At 55.7% G+C, this 22,347-nt stretch overlaps 1 protein-coding gene across 1 annotated transcript; it reads right to left on the bottom strand.

The window, feature by feature from the left end:
• Positions 1–966: 966 nt before the first annotated feature.
• NPPC (natriuretic peptide C) lies at positions 967–11,322 on the bottom strand. Its single transcript, XM_075004064.1, has 3 exons — positions 11,208–11,322; positions 9,937–10,232; positions 967–5,905 (listed from the first exon to the last, which is right to left on the bottom strand). The coding sequence occupies exons 1-2, from the start codon at positions 11,298–11,300 to the stop codon at positions 9,957–9,959; spliced, it is 369 nt and encodes a 122-aa protein (XP_074860165.1). The 5' UTR covers positions 11,301–11,322; the 3' UTR covers positions 967–5,905; positions 9,937–9,956.
• Positions 11,323–22,347: the final 11,025 nt, after the last annotated feature.

Genomic DNA, 22,347 nt, shown 5'->3' with positions numbered 1-22,347 from the left:
GCTGGGTTTTCAGAAGAGTCGATCAGTTCTGGAAATCGGGTTCTTTAATGAGTGGGTGTGTTGTGAGCTCGGCCAAAGTCTTGCTATAAAACGAACCTTGGATAAGCGCCTCCTAATCCCACAAGTACGCCTTCTCCCGCGGGTTCGCGGCTAGAACTCCAGTTCTGATCTCCATTGGGGTCGTGGGGCTTCTGATAGACCCAGGGCACGCTTGGTGGAGCACTGCTTGGCAACCTCCATGCCACTGCTACACACGCAACGTCATCCTCAGCAATGCTGTTCTTTGTGTCGCAATTAGTAGAGTTACACACTCATCCCTTTGCCAGCAGACTGAGCCGTGCTATGTGGGCAGAGCAGCTCTCTGGCAATCGGTCCACCCAGGGGGCAGAAATCACATGAAGGACTGGAAATCAAGGAGCTTGTATTTATCCTGTGGGGAAAGGAAAGGTGCAAGCGCAGGTGGGAGGAGCCGATCTCTTAGCAGGAAGAAAGCATGAGTCAGGTGGTGGGGAGGCAGTCTTGTGGCTGAGGCAGGGCATGTTTCCAGCCCTGGTACAAATTCACAGAGGAAGTCACTTAAGATTTCTGTGCCTCAAACTTCTGCAAGCCCTATCAGCTAGGGAGGGGCATTATGAGGCACTGATGTTTGCAAAGCACTTTGATCTGCGTGGAGGCACGTTTCCATAAAGGGGTGAAGGTTTGTTGTGAATGTAATCGGTGAGGACGTGTTAATTTCTTCTCCTCTTCCTCTAAACTAAAGCTTCTGAGCTTTTTCCAGGAGGTGCCTTCCTCCCAGAAGTCGTCTGCTGCTGTGGGGATGGAGGCTGGAGCATGATGGGTATTACGCTGGGTTAATGGTTGAGGGGGCAGAAAAAAGGCAATATCAAAGGGACACCTCCTAATGATTTTCCTATTAGCTCTTTCCCCAGACAGCAAGAGCCACTGCGGAGTTGTCATTTACAAAGGCACTTTGCAACTCATTAGCCTGGATTTTCAGCTCTTCTCCAGGGAGAGCGTGGGCTTTTGCTGCTGCTCGAACTAGCAAATTGCCTCGTTGGAGTCGTGCTGTCATCTGCCCAGCAAGGGGAGCTGCTGACTGGCAGGGCCTGGATCCAGTCCCGTTATTTTCCACTCATGTTTGCATTGCAGGACGAATCCTTCTGAGAACCCCTCCGCTATGCCTCCCCTTCATCTTGTCTGCTTCCTGCGGAGCAGGAGACCTACAGCCCTGGAGAGCAGGGTGTAGAGACCACTCTGCCTCTGCCCCCGGGAGCCCTCGTGGCGGTGACACAGACGGAGTGAGGGCCTGTGTCCCTTTCCAAAGGCAAATTCCCTCCTTGATGCTCTGAATTCCTCTCTCTCTCCCCCTGCTGGTTTGAGCCCCAGTGTCAGCTGATGGGGGGCTTTTTCCTCTATAGCCGTGAGAAGCTGGGGAGGGCAGGGAACAGGGAGTACCTGGGGGAGGGCCTGGAGCCGAGCCTCCACTACCTGAGGGAGAGGAAGGTTGGAGAGAGTGGGACACCGAGATGTCTCCTGCCCTTGCACCAGGGCGAGGGCAGTTATTCACTGCCCAGGGAGGGCTGCAGCTAAATGACCCTTTGCAGTAGTCTGCCTCTTTAAGGAGTCTGGAGGAAGCTCTGGGTGCCTCAGTAGTCCATTTTCACCTGAGCCACCTGCCTGCTCAGACGCAGCCGGAGCGAGAGGAGCTGAGCACTGTGAGCTCTGGGCACTGCCTCCATGGTAAAGAAGGCAGCCGCTGCAGGTCCCACTGTGGGATGCTGGGTCTGCACAGGCTGGCCTGGGGTTTGGAAAGTGTTTTCATGCTCACTGCGGGTTACTCCTCAGATTCTGCGAGCAAAGCTTGCTGTGTACCAGCACCAGGAGCTGTGCATTGGGGAGCAAGGACAACGGACTTCCTGTGGGGTTGTCCCTGGCTTGTCTCGGGCTGGGAACAGACCCCCAGGGCGCTGGCCTCTGCCCCCTGGGGTAAGCTCAGCCACACATTCTCCTGCTGGTACAGTTGTGGGGCTGTCCCCTTCCAGCATGCCTGATGCAGTTCTGGCTGCACAGCATCAGTGACGCTAGCATGACCGGGGGCCTGCGCACAGAATAGGCTGCTAACTACCAGTCACTCCAGTGTGGGACTCCTTAATACAACCACCTCACTTCCTCTGCACCCACACAGACCCCGACTCCCTAACTCTGCATGGCACCACCCTTCCCCGAGTGCTTTAGAGCGGTGTGTCCTGAGCAGGAGCCCAGCCGTTCACTGGGACCTGGAGAGCAGCATTTGTGGCGGTTGCCCTGGTGCAGCCCAGTCGACGGTGGTTCCCAGACTCATGGTCCACAATCTGCCAGAGGCGTGGGCGGTGCTGTCACCCTGCCGGGCTGAGGCTTTTCCTCCGTGTACCCTTAACTGGGCACTTCACTTGTCTGCCTGCATTGTCCTCCCACCCCGCCCCTGTCAAGGAAACCTAATTGGGGCCTTCTCAGGCCCTCGCTGTGTGCTAATGAGCTGTCTGTGCTTCTCAGCCTTCAGGGGCTGCCCCCTGGCTGCCAGGGGAAAGTGAGCTCAGAGAGGGAGCCTGGGCAGGCTCCCTGAAATCAGCCTTCTGCCTGCTCCCTCATCCAGTGGGCCCACCCCAGGAGCTATGTCACAGATGGTGCTACAGGATCCGTGCTAGCTCCTTACTGGCCCCGACCACTGTGTGTCAGAGCACCTCACAGAGGGTGGTGTGTTTATCCTCCCAGCATCCTGTAGGGCAGAGCAGGGCTGTTATCCCCATTGTATGGGGGTGAGCTGAGCCCCATCGCCTCAAAGGTGTTGTGCACCCAAGCTCTTCTGAGAATGAGCCTCGCGGTGACTTGCCCAAGTTCTTATAGAAAGTCTGGCCAAGTAAGGAATTGAACCTGGGTGTCCCAAGCTGTAGGCTCCTGCTCTAACCACTAGGCCATCCTTCCTATCAGCCCAGCTCATAGTAGGACATCCACATCCACCTCCCTTCTGCTACGTTCTGTTAAGAAGACCCGGCTTCCGATCTCGGGTTTGATCTGTTCTAGTGAGGGCGTGGCAGCAGCTGGACTGACAGCCCTGCTGGCCCCTGCCTCCTGCCAGAACTCGTATGGCCTGGGCCACAGTGGGTGAGGCCGGTGCCTCCCGAGAGCATGTTTTGTGCCCCAGTGTGGATGAGCCACGTGCAGCGTGCACTCAAGTCTCCTTGATGAGTTCTAGCTGGGGGGATGGATTTTGTGCCGCAACTCCCTTCCCGTCCACAGGGACACGACTGAGGTCCACCAGCTCATTGCTTCAGGGGCCACCCAAGAGCTATCAGGTGGTGCTCTTTCAGAGCCTGGATTTGAAGCAATAACCTAATGATGCAAGGGAACCACCTCTCTTTCCCAGCCGTGCCCCATTCCCTGCTACTATTTTGTAAAGTCTGTTTTGGCTTCAGATACAGGAAGGATGGTCTGTTCGCACCATCCATCACTAGTCTATCACCTTGTCTTCCCTTGGTACACCAGGGCTGGATTCTGTTGTCAGGGTCATTTCTTTCTTCCGCTAGGACTAGCTGCTGTCCTGTGAAGGGTTGGTTTAATATATCCTCCCCTAAGAGGGAGCCCTTATAGGAAGGCTTTGGAGCAGGTCCCCTCTTTCCTAGAGGGCAGCAGATGACACATGGGGAACTGCAGCACCTGGCTCCAGTCTGCAAAGACCTACAGCAAACGCCAAGCTGCAATTAAAAGAGGAAGACCTCAAACAATGGGCAGATCTACTGAGCCTGAAGGACAACAGCTGGGGTGCTCCTGGGGTCAGGTAGATGTTTTGGCCTGAGACAGAGTGAAGTGGAGTGGACTTGTAGACGACCTGTGCTCCACCCAGAGTACAATGGTTTGTCAAGTCAAATGTGGCCACACAGCAGCATACTCTATGGTGAGGCTGGTGTGTTCCCTCCAGCTGGACGTTGTCTCAGGGCAGGTGCTGCCCATCGTCTTCATTGGGTACGTGGTTGTGGTTTGCTCTTACAAACTCAGAAGTGGCCTGTGGGTCAGTGAGATCCTGATGACTGATCCTCCAAACTTTGCAGATCAGCAAGCCGGGCCCTGACTGCAGGTCTCCATAGTTCTCTGCCGGTTGGCAAGGACAGGCATCATCCCTGTCTGTGTGCCAGTGACCTGAGGGGAGGGACTGTATCGCCTGTAGGTCTCCAGGGCACTGACTTTGGTGATCTTTGCACCTGAGTCAGAGCAATGCTGGCATTTGTCACTGTGCCTGATGAACGCATGACTTAGAGCCTGCCGCTCCTCCCTAATGGGACTCACCCACTGTGGCCCAGGCCAGCGTGCCTGCCTGCGGGACCTACGCTTGGGGTTGTTGGGGGAGAATTTCTTTTTGGTCCTCTCTTTAAAGCTGAGTCCTTTTAATAATCTAGTATTTCATGCACTTTATGGAGCAAAAAGCTGAGAACCAGCTGTGTTATGAATCCTTTGCAGGCTGCCCTCTGTGTGTTAGTCTGTCTGTGTGTCACCCTAAGCCCAGTGAAATCAATCTTCCTGTCTGAGGACAGGGCTTGTGGCCTAGTGGAGAATGGGAATCTCAGCAAGCCACTTAATAATCAACTTGATCTTAGAATAATATCATGGCCCAGGGTGCTTTCCCGCTAATGCTAATGGGCTTGGTCCAGCATTCTCTGTAAGACGAGCCTTTAGGTGGCCACCCAGGAGAGATTCAGGTGCTGCTCAGCTGATTAGCAGAGCACCCACAGCTGGCAGCGTGTTTCTATGGTGGTGCACATCCACACGTGCCTTGGTGCACATAAACTTTATTCTACACACAATGACAAAAATTAGAGAGGACCCTGACTTGTTCCAAAGCCTAGTTCAGTCTTTCCATCAATTTCAATGGTTTTTGGATCCTGCGCTGTTCTCTGTGATTATCTCCCTATGGGGTATAGCCAATTAGTAAATGAATCAAAGGCTCAGCCCTACAGACCAGATGCAGGCAAAATACCTCCTTAAATCGACAGTTCCATAGTCCAGTCTGCGAACCCAGTTTAAATCCAGATTAGATCTACAGTATTAAAATTGATGGGTTTACTCCAGATTGATGCTGATCAGGATCTGGCCCCTGGTACTGTCACCTGAGGTTCCAGTCCTGCAAATAAACTCCTTCCTGGATGGACCCGGTGGAAAGTCAGCAGCTGATGCAGCTTGACTTCTGCTGAGGGATTGGGCCCGCATTAAAAAAGCATCAGGATGGGAGCCATAATTATTTCCTCCTCACTGAGCACCCAGCTTGAGGGGGCAAAGGTTAAAGTGAAAATTACGCTCTCTGCTCTTAAAAAATTATACACTGGTTCCTCTTCCTTGCCGTTAAAAGAATTAATCTGGCCCTTTAAAAATGTGAATCAATCCAAAAAATGACAACAGGTTACCAAATTCCACATGGAATGATTTTTTTTTACATTGTTCAACTATTTAGGACAAAAAAAAAAAGTTACACTGTTTGACTCGTTTCCTTTAGTTACATAAATAAAATTTTTATAAATATCTCTTTATAAACAATATATAAATAGCTTTACAACATAAATACATTTATGCATGACATGGATTTTCAAACAGCAATGGTATACAGCTGGCTTCATCAGTCTCTTGGAAAAGCACTGTCCCTTGTCCTGGTGAGAGTTTGTATATATAATATATATATATCTATATATAAGATAGAGAGAACTTTTTAATCTTAAAAAAATAACAAAACCAAAACAGCTGGTGCCACGACTCCTCGTACCAAAAAGCAAAACACACCCACGTCGTCCATCCCATTTCCGCTGTTCTCTGCTCCGTTAGGGGTCAGCTGTGGAGGGCCCAGACATGGCCAGGGGGTGGGGAGGGAAATGTATTCAAAACCCTGAAACAAACAAGAACAGGAAGATGCCCATTAGTGTTTCCTTTGTAGACAGCTTCCCAATGGCACAGAGTGCCTGCCTGTAACAGTCCTAAGAGAGGGTGGCCTTGGGAAGACAAGGGCAGGAGAGGTCCCCCTGACTGGCAGGATCAGGCGTCAGGCATGTAATCCTGCTGTCCTAGCACTATCCGCCAACTTCCCTACCAGTGGCACTTAAAGGCCGAATCCTGACTTGCGACTTGCAGCTGTCCTGACGCAGGTCGGTGTTTTGCCTCATTAAAACTGTAGAAAGCTCAGCAGATTGGAGCTGTCCGTTATCTATTACGCCCACTCCCACCATTGCTGCATGCCTGGCTCTGAGCTACTCCTTTCCACCTGCACAGGGCTTTACAGGCCTAAGGGGCTGCGTCTCGCAGTTAGATCAGTGTGTACGGGAGGGCCTTGGCGCAGGGCTCTGACCACTACTCAGAGCCACTGGCAGAGATCTGGCCTCGGCAGAGATCCAAGGGCATGCTGCTGTGTCATTTGGCAGAATCCTCCCGTGTTCTCAGCCTGTGCTGAGGGGTAGCAGGGCAGGCTCCTTGGTGTGCAGCAAGACAAGAATGGGGCGAATTTAATACAAATGTTCCTTTCTGAGCTCCAGGTGAGAAGGGTTCTTTCCAAGGTGCTGAGCTAGGCTGCTCCCTGCCTGGTGAATGCATGGGAATATTACAGAATCCCTTTTGATCACTCCTGGGGCAGCAGGAGATGGGATGCAAAGAACTGAGACCTGTTGCTGTTTCTTACACGCACACCCACTATCTGAAGTCCCTTTTGTCCGATGTTTACACACAGAGACAGTCATCCTCTCCTATTCACAGATGCAAAATGCCTGTTTGAAATTAAGTGGGTCTCTGAGCTTTCCTGTTGTTACGGCTCAATCGATATTCTTTCCTTTGCCTTGTTTTGTGTCTATCCTTAGCCCACAGGGCAGAGCCTTAGCAGATGCAAATCGGCCAAGCTTCATTGATTTCAGTAGAACTAGGCCAGTTTACACAAGAGGAAGATCTGTGTGCACCTAGTTTATTGCAGGAATTTAGCCTGTTGTGGTTGTGTGTAAAGTGTCTGACGCACCTGTGGTCCTGCAGAAAGAAAATACTCTCTGCTTTTATTGCATCAATGAGCCAAACAAAACTGACCCACGTGCTTAGCACATTTGCATGCTGCCTGCTTAAAAGATTCAGAGCCTAAATGGTTACTAGCCCCTCGGACATTGCTTAGAGAACGTACAATAATATATCCACACTCAGTCAGCCGGCAGTCAGGAAACTGCTAGTATCCCCAGGGCTGCCCTGTCATTGCTGATTGAGGCAGTCATCGCTTGAAAGCGAAAATTCAGTTTCACGTTGGACCTGGGAAACATTTACAACTCTGCCTGGAGAGTTTTCATGGTCTAATACCTGACCAGATACAAAAGCGTGGTTAGTAGAGGGATCTCTCAGGAGCTGTGCAAATGAACTGGAGAAAGCTCATAAGTATAAAGCTTATGTTTCAAAATAAACGCATGGGAATATTACAGCAAACCCGTGAGCCGCAGTAGGGTATTTGCTATGCATCCTTCACTCTGCTAAGCTTCAGGAAAGTATCCTGCTATGCTTCAGGCTCCCCCAGGCCTTTATTTGGAGCACACGGCGGGGAAGTAATGTCTTTGATTAGATCAGCTGCAGCTGGCAAAAGAGATGAACTTTGGAACTCAGGCAGAACTCAGGGAACACGTGGCATTTATGCAAGACACCTGTGATGGTGCAGCTGTACTAAGAAGCGGACTCTGTTTCCTTGGGCTCCTCGGGGGTCAAGTTTAAACAGAAAAGAAGCGTGGGAATTTGCCTGCCTACAAGGCACTTATCAATGGCAGGGTTTTGATACAATGCCATAGATGCAGTTCAGAGCTCGCACAGTCGCAGGTTATTGTGGGAGGAGAGCTACAGTCGGGCAGTACATGCTTCAGCTTTATGGGATGGCAAAGCATCAGCATCACCTTCTCTGCTCCTACTCCAGGAGGGCACAGCATATTAGCAAATACCAGCCATAGGACTAAATCCCAACAGTTCATAGACTGTTTAATTAGTACCAGCCCTGCCAGACAGTACCCCCTCCTTGGGAATCTTTGTATACACAGTGCACTACAACCCAGGCATCTGCAGCAGCTACCCTTCCAAAGCTACACTAACACATCCAACAGCCGCAGGCCCCACCGGCATAGTCCTGCTGATAGAGGCTGTCCTGGCTGGACCATTCCTGTAGTATTTGTGGTGTTGAATAAGGGCAGGTGCAGCGATTCCAAGCAATAGACGTTGCTATGTACTGTACATACAGTAGATAAGCTGGCCTGTATGTGTGGGTATATATAAGGGTCCAAGTTTGTGCCAATCTTTAGAACAGTAGGAGTGCTAATTATAATGAGCCATCGCCTCCGATTTCAGAGTAAACAGGTGCAAGCCAGATCGAGGGCGGGGGCGGGGGGTGCATGGAAAGCTGGGAGGCTGTAGATTTGTGGCCGAGTCCTATCAAAGCTGAGGAATTTCTCACTCCATATTACAGGCCCATGCACCCCAAAACAAAGGCTCGACAAGCACACTCTAGCTAGATGGCCAAGCACCTTGATGTCTGCTCTCCACTATGCAGTAGTTAAGTCCACTGAAGCCAGCGGAGTTATATGAGAGGGCGCATGGGCGGCACCCTTTCACTTCATGCTGTCCCCTTCTTGGGCCCAGTGGGAGACAGGCTCTTGTCGAAGATCCATTGTGCTGTCTGGGTCAGATTAAATCAACAGCCCCACCAGAAGAGGGAGCCCGCTTTGGTCACCTCCAGGGAGGGTTGGCATTGGAAAGGCTTATTTAACCCTTGTCTGACAGCATTCACTACGCTGGCACCCAATCCCACCCACCCGGTGGCAGTGGTGGTTAACTCAATACCGGGAGCATTTCTCCCCTTTCTCTGCCGGAGATGGGCAATACACCTAGAAGAAGAGTGAGAAATTGAACAGAGTAGGCACTACCCGTTTTACGAACACAGCTGCTGTGCTGCCGGCCTCAGCCCTCAGCACTACGGTCGTGCAACTGTCAGCAAACCCGATCTCCCAGACAGGCGTGTATTTCCAAGCTGGGAGATGCCACCAGAATGGGCACCAGAGGCCAGGCAAAGAAGTGAAGTTGTCAAACTGAATAGTCACAGTCTGACTCCTTCTAAGGGGGCAGAAATGCCTTACTTCAGCTGAGCTGCCCTTTGAGCAGCCCGATTTTCAATGGGGACTTAGATATCTAGCACATTCCTGGGGCAGAAGGGGAGCACGCTCTACCCACATTCCTGGGGCAGAAGGGGAGCACGCTCTACCCACTGGAAAAGCTTTTCTGAGCCTCCCCCAGAGATTTTCTACTTTGTCTTCTCAGCAGAGCCGTTGTAGTTGGGGTGAAGCCCACTGAATTCTGCAACGCACCCCACAGCTGTGCCTCAGGGGTTGGGGGGGGCAGGCTGCCTGCAGAGACCACATGAATGCTGCAGGGTTGGGCCTCTGGCGACCACCTTTGAGAGTTCCAAGCAGAGACTTGAGCCCAGTGGCCTTGGCCATGTCAACCCCAGGAGTTACAGGCTGGGATCTGGGCTCTCCCTGGCTGCTCAGCTCTGCTTCCCAGCAGGGCAACTGCAACACCCCCCCCGCCCCCGTGCGTTCCCTGGGCCCCAATCCGCCCTCCCCCACTCTGCAGCTGGCTGGCGCCCAGTGCCCCACCCCAGAGGTGGCTGCATCTTTGCCGTTAGGAGACACTCCCTGCGCTGACGGGGGCTGCAGGCCTGACACCCTTCCAGAGGGCAGAGCCCCGCTCAGGCGTGTCCCCCCGCACCCCAGCTGGGACTGATCTGTACCGCCCCCTGCAACTTCCGGCTGGCGCCCACCCGCCCTGGCTCCGATCCCCCCGCACCCCACACCCCCAGCCCGGCCCCAGCCCCACGAGCCGGGGGCAGGTGCCAGGCCGCGGGCCGGCCGCAGGGTCACTCACCGCCGCCAGGTGGCGCCGCTCTAGCAGCCCAGGCCGCTCATGGAGCCGATGCGGTCCAGCTTGAGGCCGAAGCAGCCCTTGGACAGGCCCTTCTTGCCGGCGCCCTTGTGCCGCCGCGTGCCGGGGTGGTCGCGCAGCAGCCGGGCCCAGGCCGCCCGCGACTTGGCGTCCACGCGCAGCTCCCGCAGCAGCCGCGAGCCCGGGCCCCGGCCGCCGCCGCCGCCCGCCGTCTCGCCTCGCGCGGGGCTCGCCGCCGGGCTGGTCGCCAGCTCGTGTCCCGGCGCGCTCCGGGCGGGCTGCGGGCGGAGCGCAGGGCGCGACGTCGTGAGGAAGGAGCGCGCGCGGCCCGGCCCCGATCCCCACCCCCGGGCGCCGATCCCAGACCCGGCCCCCCGACCCCAACCTCCGGCCCCGATCCTGGACCCGACCCCAACCCCGGACCCGGACCCGGACCAGGCTCCAGCTCCAACTCCAACCCCCGGACCGGACAGCGGACCCGACCCCAACCCGCGGACCCGGACCAGGCTCCAACTCCTCGCACCCCGGACCCGATCCCAGACCCGACCCCCAACCCCCGACCCTAATCCTGGACCCGACCCCAACCCCGGACCCGGACCAGACTCCAACTCCAACCCCCGGACCGGGCACCGGACCCGACCCCAACCCGCGGACCCGGACCAGGCTCCAACTCCAACCCCCGGACCGGGCACCGGACCCGACCCCAACCTCCGGCCCCGGACCAGACTCCAACTCCAACCCCCGGACCGGGCAGCGGACCCGACCCCAACCCGCGGACCCGGACCAGGCTCCGACGCCCCGCACCCCGGACCCGATCCCACACCCGACCCCCAACCCCGGCCTCAACCCTGGACCCGACCGCAAGTCCAACGCCCGGAACCGACCCCGCTCCTGGACCCGACCTCAACTCCGGGGCCCGATCCCGGACATGACCCCAACTCCCGGGCCCGTTCCCGCCTCCAGCTCCAGCCCCCTGACCCCGAGCCGCCCGCCCCACCTTTCCTCGGGCCCGATCCTGCTCCCAGTCTCCTTCAGTTCCCCGGGACGCCCCAGGCCGGATCTCCCCGGGTCCGAGAGCCGGGACACGCCCCCCAGCCCCTGCGGATCGCGGCCGCCTCCCGCCACCCGCGCCGCTATGCACCTGCCGCTGCCCCCGGGCGCCGGCCAGTGACACCCGGGGGGCTGCGGGCGGGGGGAGACCGGTCCCCCCCCCCCCACTTCCCCGATCCCCGCGGGCCCGGCCCGGCGCTCACCTTGCGCTGGGGCTGAGCCGCCGGCCTGGCCTGGAGGCGGGCGGACAGCAGGACCAGGAGCAGCCCGCCGGCCACGACGTGGGAGAGCCGCATGCTGGGGGCGGGGCGGGGCGAGTCGCGCCGAGAGCCGAAGCCGCTGCTCGGGGCCGCTCCTCCGCCGCTTTATAGCCCGACCTGCCGCTGATGTCATCGCCCGGCCCGGCCCCCCGCCGCCTGCCAGACCCCCCTCCTCCGCCCCCGCCCCGGGCCGGGAGCCAGCGGCCCCCACGTGCACCGCCCCGCTCGGGGGAGCCCGGCCCGGCCCGGCGCCGTCCGAGCTCCGTCCCCGGGGCTGAGCCGAGCGGGCAGAACGGGGGCGCAGGTGGGAGCCCGGGGTGCGGGGCTCGAACCCGGGGCTCGGCACCTGGCGAGGCGCAGCCGGAGCCCGGCGCGGTCCCCGGAGGAAGCGGCGCGTGGTGGTGGGGGGCGGGAACCGGCCCCTGGCCCGGGAGCCAGGTCCCCGCGGTGCCGGGAGCTCCCTGCGGCCGCGCCTCGGCAGGCAGCGCTGGGACCCGGAGCCCGGGGGAGACGCGAGCTGGGGGCGCTGCCCCGTGCCTGGGGTCAGGCTGAGCGCCCTGGAGCCGGGCGCAGGGGGACGGCGGGGGGAGCTGGGGGTCGCGGGGCCCTGGAGCTGGGCGCAGAGGGGGGTCACCAGGGCAGAGTCTGGCCCGATCTCCCCTGTTCTGGCCAGAACTCTTCTTCTCGAAGAAGCCCGGGCCCAGAGGAGCAGCAGGTGGGAGAGTCCCCGGGAAGGCTCCCCCTTTGCTGCTCACTCTGCCGAGGGTTCAAGGGAAGGTGCCCTGCCTAAGCCGCAGCTGAGGGCTAACGCTGCCATCTTTTCCAGCCCGGTGCTCAGTAGGTTTTGTTAAACGCACTGAGGCGTGTGCAGGTGGGCACCCCCCACAGAGGCACAACGGATGGGCACTCTGCTCACCAGCCGGACAGCCCCCGGATTTCTCCTGGGTGGCCGCCCCAGGGCTCAGCTCACAGGGGAGGCTGGTGAGGGCAGGGATGCCTTTTGCAGCTTCGGTTGGGGGTTGGAAGGTTTGGGGTTCTTGGCCACATCTGGCAGCCAATTGTTTCAAGTCAAACGTCCCCAGGGCCCCAAACCTGTGAGGTTCGCAGTGGTGTCCACAGCTGGGCTGACTGTGGCAGGTTCTTCAGCCCTGCCTGGGAGGCTGCAGACGTGCTCCTCAATGCCTGGTTTTAGACAGGACCAGCTTACAGGCCCACAGTGAGGGTGGCAGCCAGGGGAGCTGCACCCACAGGGTCTGGATTCTAATCTCCGACCTCTCCTAGGTCCTGCTGAACATTATGGCAAACCCACTAGCATCTCACCAGGGTTTTGGAACCTCCTGGTTGGACAGTGATATTCCATGAGCTAGGAGAGCATCAGCCAGGCTTGGAGCTTGGAGGAGGAGGAGGAGGACGACTTCACACTTATGTGGTTAAAGTTTTGATTGAAAAAGGAAGATGCAGAGTTGCGTTGAACTGGTACAAAAGCCAAGTGGGAACAGTCTGGTGCTGGGTTTGATGCACTCAGAGATGTGACTCGTGAACAGCTAAATTGGATCTGGATCAGTAGCCACGGCTTGCTCAGGGGCTTGGATGAACAAGAACGTGGCGTGGGTAAATTAATTTACCAGAGACACGTTGGTGCTTCCGATATGATGGCAGGTGAGTTGGAGCAGGTGGTGACAGATGATGGTGGAGGGATTCAAGTGCCACCCAGCTGATTAGCAGCGTATCCACAGCCTGCGGTGTGTGCTTCTGTTGATGGTGAACATCTGTACATGCCTAGGTGCACTTAATAAAATTTATTCCACCCACAGATGGGGAAAAAAGTAGAGGGAATGCTGGTTCTCCTGGGACCAGGTGAGCTGGTGCATGTGATACTTTGTCCATCTGTACTGAGGATTTAAACCTTTTTTGCTGCGGTTGTTGAAAACAAAGGTTCAAACTGGTGCAGCTTCCAACATTTTCAACACAGCTTCTGCTGTAGGGCCAAAGAGAGCTGAAGGCTTGGGAGCTATATTATAACCTCACTTAAATATCACACCAACCAAGGTGAGATTCCACCCGCCCCCCGGGGAGCTGGGCCAAAGAAGTGACTGTCATCTCTTTACTTGGGGGATCCTTTTCTTTATTGGCTAGTGGCTGGAGCTCATGAATGGACTGACTAATAAAAAGGATAATTGGAGATACACATCTCCTTGAGCTGGAAGGGACCTTGGCAAGTCATCTAGTCTGGTCCCCTGCCCTCTTGGCTGCACCAAGCCCCATCCCTAACATTTATTTGCCCCAGTCTGTAAATGGCCACCTCAAGGACTGAGCTCACAATCCTGGGTTTAGCAGGCCAATGCTCAAACCCTGTAATGCCCCAGCTAATTCCTTCAGCTCCAGTGGAGATAGTGCAGGCCACAAGGCATGGCATGGACCCCCCAGGATTAAGGGATAACATGAGTAACGTTAGCTGAAATCCCGCTGAGGGCGAGTTTGCTAATTAGATCCTTTATTTCAATGGCTGGCGTCTCAATGTCTTTGAGGATCTGGGTTCTTGTCAATATCAGTCAGCAAATCGCTTGCCAGTGGGCATCTGGATCACACACAAGAGGTTCAAGATGCCCATTAAGCCAGCTGACCTCTCTTCTCAGACTCAGCCCGGCCAGCCCCAGTGGGGCGACCATCCATTTCGTGCTGCCCAGGCCCTAGGAAGTTCCCTTTCGGGCTCACTGGAGGCAACCCAAAAAGGGGAGAATTCAATGGAAAGACACCCCTTGACCTCAGAGGGCTTTGGCTCAGGTGAAGGGGTAACTCTGAGCTTGGCAGTGGCTGGGAATTGTGTCCATCCCAGGGTTTGGGATGGCCAGGCCACTCTCTTTATAACAGGACAGTTTGGCTCAGTCCCACACCTCCAGCTCCCAGTGGTGTTCCTGCCCCAGGGGCTGTGCTTCCGAGCTGGCAATACCTTGAGGCCCCAGCAGCCCTCTCCCTTCCACCCTCTGGGCCCAAGCGATGGCAGTACGCCCGAGATGTTGCAGCAAACACAGCAGCACCTGCGTTTTAATAATGGGGGGGCGCATGCAGGAGCAGGCCTGCTCCTCATCTCACAGACTGTTTCTACCCCGGGGGTAACACCACTGACTTCAACAGAGCCACTCCAGACTGACACCAGCACGGCCACCGAATTCGGCCCGGCGAGCAGGATATTGATGGTGGCTGCCGTGAAAATCTCATCTCTGCGGAGATCGGAGAAGCCGAAGCCGTAGTCAAAAAGGCAAATAGGATGTTAGGTGTTATCAAAAAAGGGATAGAAAATAAGACGAGGAGTATCTTACTGCCCCTATATAAATCTATGATACGCCCACAGCTTGAACACTGTACAGATGTGGTCTCCTCACGTAAACAAAGATCTCCTGGCACTGGAAAAGGTTCAGAAAAGAGCAGCTAAAATGATTAGGAACTTGGAGCGGGTCCCATATGAGGAGAGGCTAAAAAGATTGGGACTTTTCAGTTTAGAAAAGAGGAGACAGAGGGGGGACAGGATAGTGGTATATAAGATTATGACAGGTGTGGAGAAGGTGAATAAGGAGAAGTTATTTACTGGTGCCCATAATACAAGAACTAGAGGACGCCACATGAAATTAATGGGTAGCAGGTTTAAAACTAATAAAAGAAAGTTCTTCACTCAGCGCATAGTTAACCTGCGGAACTCCTTGCCAGAGGAGACTGTGAAGGCCAGGACTAGAACAGAATTTAAGAAGGAGCTAGGTACATTCACGGAGGTTAGGTCCACAAAAGGCTGTTAGCCAGGTGTAGGAGTGGTGTCCCTGGCCTCTGATTGTCAGAGGCTGGAGATGGATGGCAGGAGACAAATCGCTTGATCATTGTTGTTGGTCCACCCCCTCTGGGGCACCTGGCACTGGCTACTGTCAGCAGACAGGCTACTGGGCTGGATGGACCTTTGTTCTGACCCAGTATGTCCGTTCTTATGTTCACAGCTCCTGCTCAGGCAGCAACCGCATCTGGCCAGGCCTTGGGGAACTCATGGGGCAGGGCGGGCACTTCAGAAGTAAGCCTGCGGCGACCATCTTCCCCCAACGCCATTTAGCATGGCCCCCTTCGCGTGGGGCACGTGTCGAAGCACCGGGTGGGAAGGGCTCCTGGGCGAAGGAGGGGTGTAAGTGCCCCCAGGGCAGCCGCTGTCTGATTGCGAGCCCCCCCGGCAGGAAGGGACACCCGTAGGACTTTGCAGGGAGGGTTGGGGCCTTCTAAACTTGCTGCCCCTTCCTGGGAAAGTTCAGTATAATGTGCAGGGGAGGAGTGAAGGATTTTAGGCTCCAAATTAAGGGCTTTAAAGAAGGGGCTTCGAGCACCCGTGTGAGGAGACTGTTTGAGCAGGGCCAGGGAGGAAGGGGGTTCTATGGGGATTTCAGTCTCCCCCTGCAGCACTGACAGCCCGAACCCTACCCACAGGGCTAGGGCAGGAAACTCCCCAGACTGGTTCTGCCGTCCTGGCTGGGGTGCAACAAGCAGCGGGGATGGCGGAAAGGCAAAACGATGTTTAAGTCCCTCCCAGGTTCCCTCCTCTCGCCTGCTGTCAGCAGAGCTGGTCATTGAAATCCAAAGGACACAGCAGAGACGTGGATCCTGGCTTTCAGAGGGGCTGAGCAGCCCAGCTCTCACTGAGGTTGAGGGGAGGACAAGGCTCAGTCTGCGTTACAAGGGCCCAGCCCCTCAAAGGTGTTGAGGCCCATACCCCCCCATTGCTTTGAGATCTGGATGTAGGCGCCTTGCTTTAGGTACCTCTGTTTGAAAGCTTTGCCTGTGGTTTCTGACGTGCTAGGGCACATCTGAGCTTTATCTGGCCTGTTTCCACAGAACAAGATCTTACTGCGCAGGATTTGGATCAGCGTTTGCTCGTGTTTTTTTCCAACCGTGGTAGGAATAAATTTTATTCTGTGCACCGAAGTATGTGCAGATGGACACCGCTGGTAGAAACACAGGCTGCCTACTTGGGACATCTGTGGATGCTCTGCTAATCAGCTGGGCAGCACCTGAATCTCTCCTGGGCTGCTGGTTTGGAGTGTAAGAACCCAGGAAATTCTGCTTGGTTGTAGATTTCCCTAACTCCTTTCCATGGAGCTGTTCTTTCTTTGGGTCTGTAACAGGGCACTGGTCCTTGGGCGCGGCATGGCCCAATGCCAGCTGTTCTAAGGCTGGCTCTTAAGGGAACTGGGCTCACGCATGCCTGATGTAGCCAGGTAGGTGCCAGAGCTACAAGATATAAGGGAAGTTGGCTTAGCAGAGCACCAGGTGGTGGGACCCGGGGCTGGTGACCCTTGTTTTTCAGAAACTGACGCTTTACAGGAAGCCCCAGGAAGGGTGGAGTTACTGAGGGACCTCGGGCTGCGTGTGTTTGTCTGACCGACTGAGGAGGTAACCAGCAGCAGCAGATGTGTCTAGCGCTACAGGGGTGAGTGCTTGCTGCAGAGTCATTGATCAGATGAGATGTGGGGTTGGGGGAACCAGAGAGAGGCCCCTGTCTTGCATTGTTCCCACCCTTGTAGGTGCTATGGGGCAGCCAGGTGATGCAGCTGGATCCTTCCACCCTGGCAACCAGCAGGAACCAGGCCCTGGATCTCTGCGATCTGCCCAACCAACCCCTTCCCCAGCTCCCTCCTGCTCCCCTCCAATAGACGTCATCTACACCTTGTCTTTCCTATGGCACTTAATAAACACCAGTGCAGCGCTGTGGGCAAAGGGCATTAAGGTTCACCCACGAGGACGGGCAGTGGAGCTGCTGGCTGTTTTCTGCAGGCGAAGAAGCTCGTGCGAAGAAGCTCGTGCCTAGCACAGAAGGTGTGAACAGCTCCCTAGTGAGCTTGTGTGAGCATTTGTTGCTTCTGTCGCCCATTGGGGTCAGTGGAGCTGTGATAATTGAAGTCATCTGCCAGTTTGGCCCATGTATTAGTTCAGACCTTCTTCTCCCTGCGTAACCCACCGCTCCCTTCCGAGCACCAGGAGCCTCTGCTGTGTGGCCCCTGCTTGTCCTCAACAGCATCCACTGTCTGTTGAGCACTTGGATGGCTGCCTGGGAGAGACTCAGACGCTGCCCAGCTGATCAGCGCAGCGTGTGTTTCTGCCGGTGGTGCACAGCCGCACGTCGATGCACATAATAAAATTTATTCCACCCTTGGATGGAAGCAATTAGAGGGAACCTGGGTCCCCACTGGGCTATCTTTATGCCAGCAGAGCTGACAGCCTTGCCAGGCCCTGGGGCAAGGTGGTGGTGGTGGTGAGGGCTCTGCGCTGAACCCCTGGAAGAGGCAGAGCCTGGGGTGACCAGGGCAGAGCTGCGACAGCCAGTCCCCAGTGCGACCTGGACCAAGGTGGCCCCTCCTCCAGCCCAATGTGATGCCTGGAGCGCACTACACACAGACCAGCCAGGAGCTCCGGGCTCTTTTGTATCGTATGACTGGGTGGGAAGCACCTGTCCCCTTCTCCCCCCACCCACCCCTCAGTGGGCCTGCTCTGTGCCAATGCTGCAGTGAACCGGCATCTTAGGGGGGACAGAGGCCTGATATTAGGGGCTTTGTCATTCACATGCAGCTCTACCCGACCCCCTTGTGAAAAAAGTGCCCAGATTTCTCACACTTGCTGTCTGGTCCCCTCCGGGAATCTGGTCTGATCCAGGTGCCCTCATCTCACTGTGGCTTCCTCGTGTGTTCCCTTTGGTCTGTTCTCTCCTTGGGGTTCAATATAGGGCTGTATCCGTGACACAGTGAGGGGAATTTAGCCAGTGGTTCTACAGGGAAGAAGTGACACTTCCACTTCCTGTGGGAAAAAGTTGTGTTCTTTTCCCTCCCTGCCCCAAGGGGGGCTCTGCTCCATGCCTGCTCTTTCCCTGGCCACATTTCCCTCCCTGCCTGTCTCAGTGGACACCTGTGAGGAGCTGGGGCACTGCAGACTTTAATAATGATGAGTCTCACGTAATGCCTAGGGGCTCCAGGTCACTCTGCATTTGATGCTGCACAAACAGGCGGTAAGAAGTCCCTGCCCAAGGCCTGTAGGGTCTAAAGAGAAGTGGTGGTGGGGAGCGTGGCAAGATGGCACCTGGTACTGCTCAGGTCCCACATCTCTCCCTCTGGCTGCAGGAATTAAGCTTCATCCACCTCTGTTCTGGGCCAGTCTCTGGCCCTTCCTCAAGCCTGGCCAGGGCTTTCAGCCTCGCTGGGGGAAGGGGGCCCAGGCACTCTGCCCTCCCAGGCTGTCTTTTGCAAACACTCCCCGGTCTCCTTCTTTGGCTGGCTCATCCACCACCTCTCTCGCTCTCCCCTCCTTACCCGACTGGGATGGCTTTTAAAAGCCTCGCCAGTGGGATCAGCTGGCCCTCATTATTTAACTGCAGTTCTTTCAGCTGTGTGCTGAAACAGCTGTTTCCTTCCTCCCCTGGCTCAGGCTGCCAGCCTGAGGTATCTTTCCCCCTTTCCTAACAGGGTCTGTTGGCCTGACCCTGTTGCCAGGAGGTATCTTGTAGTGGACCAAGTTCTGCTGGTGGAAGAGAGACTGAGGCAAGTGTTTGAGGTATGTGGAGCTTGTCAGGTTTAGGACAGGTAACCAGAGCATCACAGCTAAATACAAGGTGGAACAGAGCGTTAGCCACAGCCCTCGGTGATGCAGGTGAGCTGATCCAATGCTGCTGTAGCCAGACTGAGGTCAATGGGAGATATCTTCCATGCTACCAGCTCCTGGGGAGATGGATTAGCTACCCCAGCGGTTCCCAACCTTTTCACCTATCGCCCCTCCAAAACATTCGCAGACTGCCAATCACCTCCCTCCAAAGCATTCGCAGATCCCAGCAAAGCCAGTTCTAGCTGCTACGTACACTTCATTAAATGACAGAGGAAACCACAGGATAGATTTTCGGACAGCCATTCAGAGCATGGTTGGAAGATACTTGGTTTGAAAACATTAGTTGATTGTAACTTTGCAATTTATTTAAAACTTATTTTCTGTGCTCATCTTTATTTCTCTTTTTTGTTTTCACAGAGCCTCTCAGTTTGTGAGGGTTCCCAGACCCCAAGTTGGGAACCACTGAGATATGCTGACAGGAGAACCCCTTCTCTCAGTGTGGATAGCGTCTACACTGGCAAACTGCAGCGGTGGAGCAAGGGAGCTGCAGCAGTGGTATTTCCAGCATATCCCAGCAGGAGGGGTTCTCCTATCAGTGCAGCTAGTCCACCGCTCTGAGCAGCAGTTGTCTGGAAGGATTCTTCCCTCAGGTCAGCCCAGGCTACATGAGGTGAGGATGGGGGTGGGGGGTTAGGTCAGCTTGACTCCATCTCCTGGGGGTGTGGAGTTTTCACCCCCTGACTGTGCCAGTGCAGACCAGCTCTTAAGCCAGTGGTTCTCAAAGTGTGGTCTGTGACCATCTTGTAGGTCGGACCGCAGGCTTGGGACTTGTGCCCACCCCCCTAAGGGAGAGCCCGCCCTGTCTCTCAGCACTGCAGCCTCCCTTATATTGCAGCTGTGTATCTGTGTTTTTATGCTCCAGTAGCCTAATATGAATAACTCCGTATTTAAGGTACGTAGAGACAAGCGGAGGCATTTTGTCATCACGGGCGGTTGGCTGGTGGCCCATGGAAAGATTTCCATTGGGTGGGGTGTGATGTAGTGGGGGATATATATGTGGGGGGGTCCCACAGGGTGTGGGGCTCCTGCTGAGGGTAACCCAGGTGACCAGGTGACACCTCTGGGCTGCAGACAAAGTGGGAGGTGGAGCCTGAGGGGGTTGAATTGGAACTGGGAGCTGGGAAGCAGTTAGGCTGGGCTGGGAGAGAGAGAGACAAAGGAGGGGGCCAGGCCCTGGCTCCGGTGGCCCCTCAGGGCCTCGTCTCCACAGCACGGGTTGGACTGGCTGTCCCTGCCGGCTGCACTGACTCTTCTGTATGACGCTGTGTCCTGTCAGCTAATAAACCCGCTGTTCTGCTGAGTGAGAGTCACTTCTGCCTGCGGCCGGGGTGCAGAGCTTGGGGGACCCCTGAAACCCATCACGGGGAGTGGTTCAAGGCCCAAAAGTTTGAGAACCCCTGTCTTAAGCATAGAAGTTAAACACCTCTTGCAAGGGACCATTCAGAATGAAGCAGGCCATTAACACTTGTGCAGTCATAGGACAAAGGAGCATAAGTGGTCCATAAAGGCCTGATCAGCACTAGGAAATTAGGTTGTTTTAACTATTGTTTCTGAGGCGTGAAATAAATCTACTCAGCTGATCGATGCACTTAACTGAGCTAACCCCAGTGTAGTCAGCACTAGGAAAGCTCTCCCTTTGGCCTAGCTCCTATATCGTGGGGAGGTCGCTCACCTGTGGCTACAGGAAAACCCCTCCTGTCAGCACATCTAGAGTCTTCACTGAAGCAGTGCAACGTTTCCAGTGTAGCCAAGCCCAGAGCGTAGTGAAGAGATGCAAACCCAGTATGGTCTACACACACGGACGTCTTACACCAGCAGCGCTAAACTGACCTAACCCCCATCTAGATGCGTTAGGCTGACATTAGAATTCTTCCGTTGACCCAGCTACCTTCTCACAGGCAGGTGGAATTACTACAGCGACTGGAGACTCCTCCTGTCAGCGGAGGTAGTGTCTATATTGAAGTGTGGTAGCCACCCAGCTGCTGTCGTGTTTGAAGCGTAGAGAAGTCCTTAGCGTTTAGCCAAGTGAGGAGCTTACACTCCCTGGCTTGTTTTTCGCAGGGTCCCTCAGAGTCAGAGGGCGGTTCTGTGGTTTCCCCTTTCTCTGCGTGAGCACGTTTGACACCAGGGGGATTGTTCGGTTTCACTCACACAGCTGCCGGTGGAGCCCTGGATGCACTGGAGAAAGCACCTCACGCGTATAAGGCTCAGGGGATCTCATCCACCCCACTGAAGTTGGCCCAATGAAATAAACTCTCTCGCCCACCTGCCTCTGTCCTCTCCTGGTACCAACCCCACTTCAAAAACGCTGCCCCGGACAGAGCAGAGAATGGGTGACTTTTCCACAGAAGGAAGGTGGGAACTGAACGTAAGTTTTCCAAGTCCCAGGCCAGCAGCTGAACCACAACACTCAGCCTGAGCATGACTGGCCCTGCCTGTTCGGCACCGAGCCGTAACGAGGTGCCCCCGGGGTCTATGCTGTAATGTGCTATGTGCACTTCGGGGTCGGGCGAGCAGGCCTTCGCTGGTTGAGCAGTAGCTCTGCATATTGGATGATGATTCATGTCCTGTCTTGGCGCTGGGCTGGATAACACTGTCTTTGCTGATGGGAACTGTCATCGGTTCCCTGATTCCTCATCTCCATGAGCCTGTGGGCTAGTCCTGTAACTTCCCCTTCCTGTCTTTGCTGAATTTCTACATAGCCGTGTGTCATGGAGCCTGGGGGCAGGGGCAGCCTTTCGCTGCCAGTGGGGAGTGGCATTGCATGAAGCTAAAGGGGGCCCTGAGTGCTGGAGGCTTTTCAGGTTGATGAACCAGGAGGAAGAGATGGGCCTGCAAGCCCTGCCAGTGTAGGTTCAGGATGTAGTGAGGGCGTGAGAGGGCCAGAGGGAAGCCCCTGCTTTGTTAATGCTTTTCCTTTTTCCCTTCCCCAAATCCAAGCCAGGTGTGTCTCAGACCACACACCTGTGGCCGAAGCCTCAGAGAGGACGTTCTCCTCCGAGCTAATACTAATGCTGACCTTCTTGGGAAGCCAGCAGTGAGGCTCACTTACCTCTGAGGGCAGGGCATCTGTCTGGGATCTCACCCACCCTCCCAGCCACCTCTGCGCTCAGGCCTTGTACTGTGTAGACGTGGCTCGATCTCCAGCTCCTGCCACCCCCACCCTCCCCGGCTCGGCTTTCCCGGATCAGATGCTTCTGTAGCTGGGGTAGCAACGTTCCACAGGTGCTGGGGGTTGGTGAGGAAGAGGCTGGGCAGTGAGGAATGGAAGAGGAAGCTCTCAGGAGCCCACCTCTGTTGACATGAAGCTCAGTCGTTGAAACACATGGGAACCCCCAGCTAAGCTCCCGGGGGGCTGGGGATTGTGGTGAGGGTGAGCCCTGCTTGGGAAGAGCATTTGTGAGTG

This window comes from Carettochelys insculpta, chromosome 10, assembly GCF_033958435.1.
Source record: "Carettochelys insculpta isolate YL-2023 chromosome 10, ASM3395843v1, whole genome shotgun sequence".
NCBI classification, from domain to species: domain Eukaryota; kingdom Metazoa; phylum Chordata; order Testudines; family Carettochelyidae; genus Carettochelys; species Carettochelys insculpta.
This window is presented reverse-complemented; position numbering and strand designations above follow the sequence as displayed.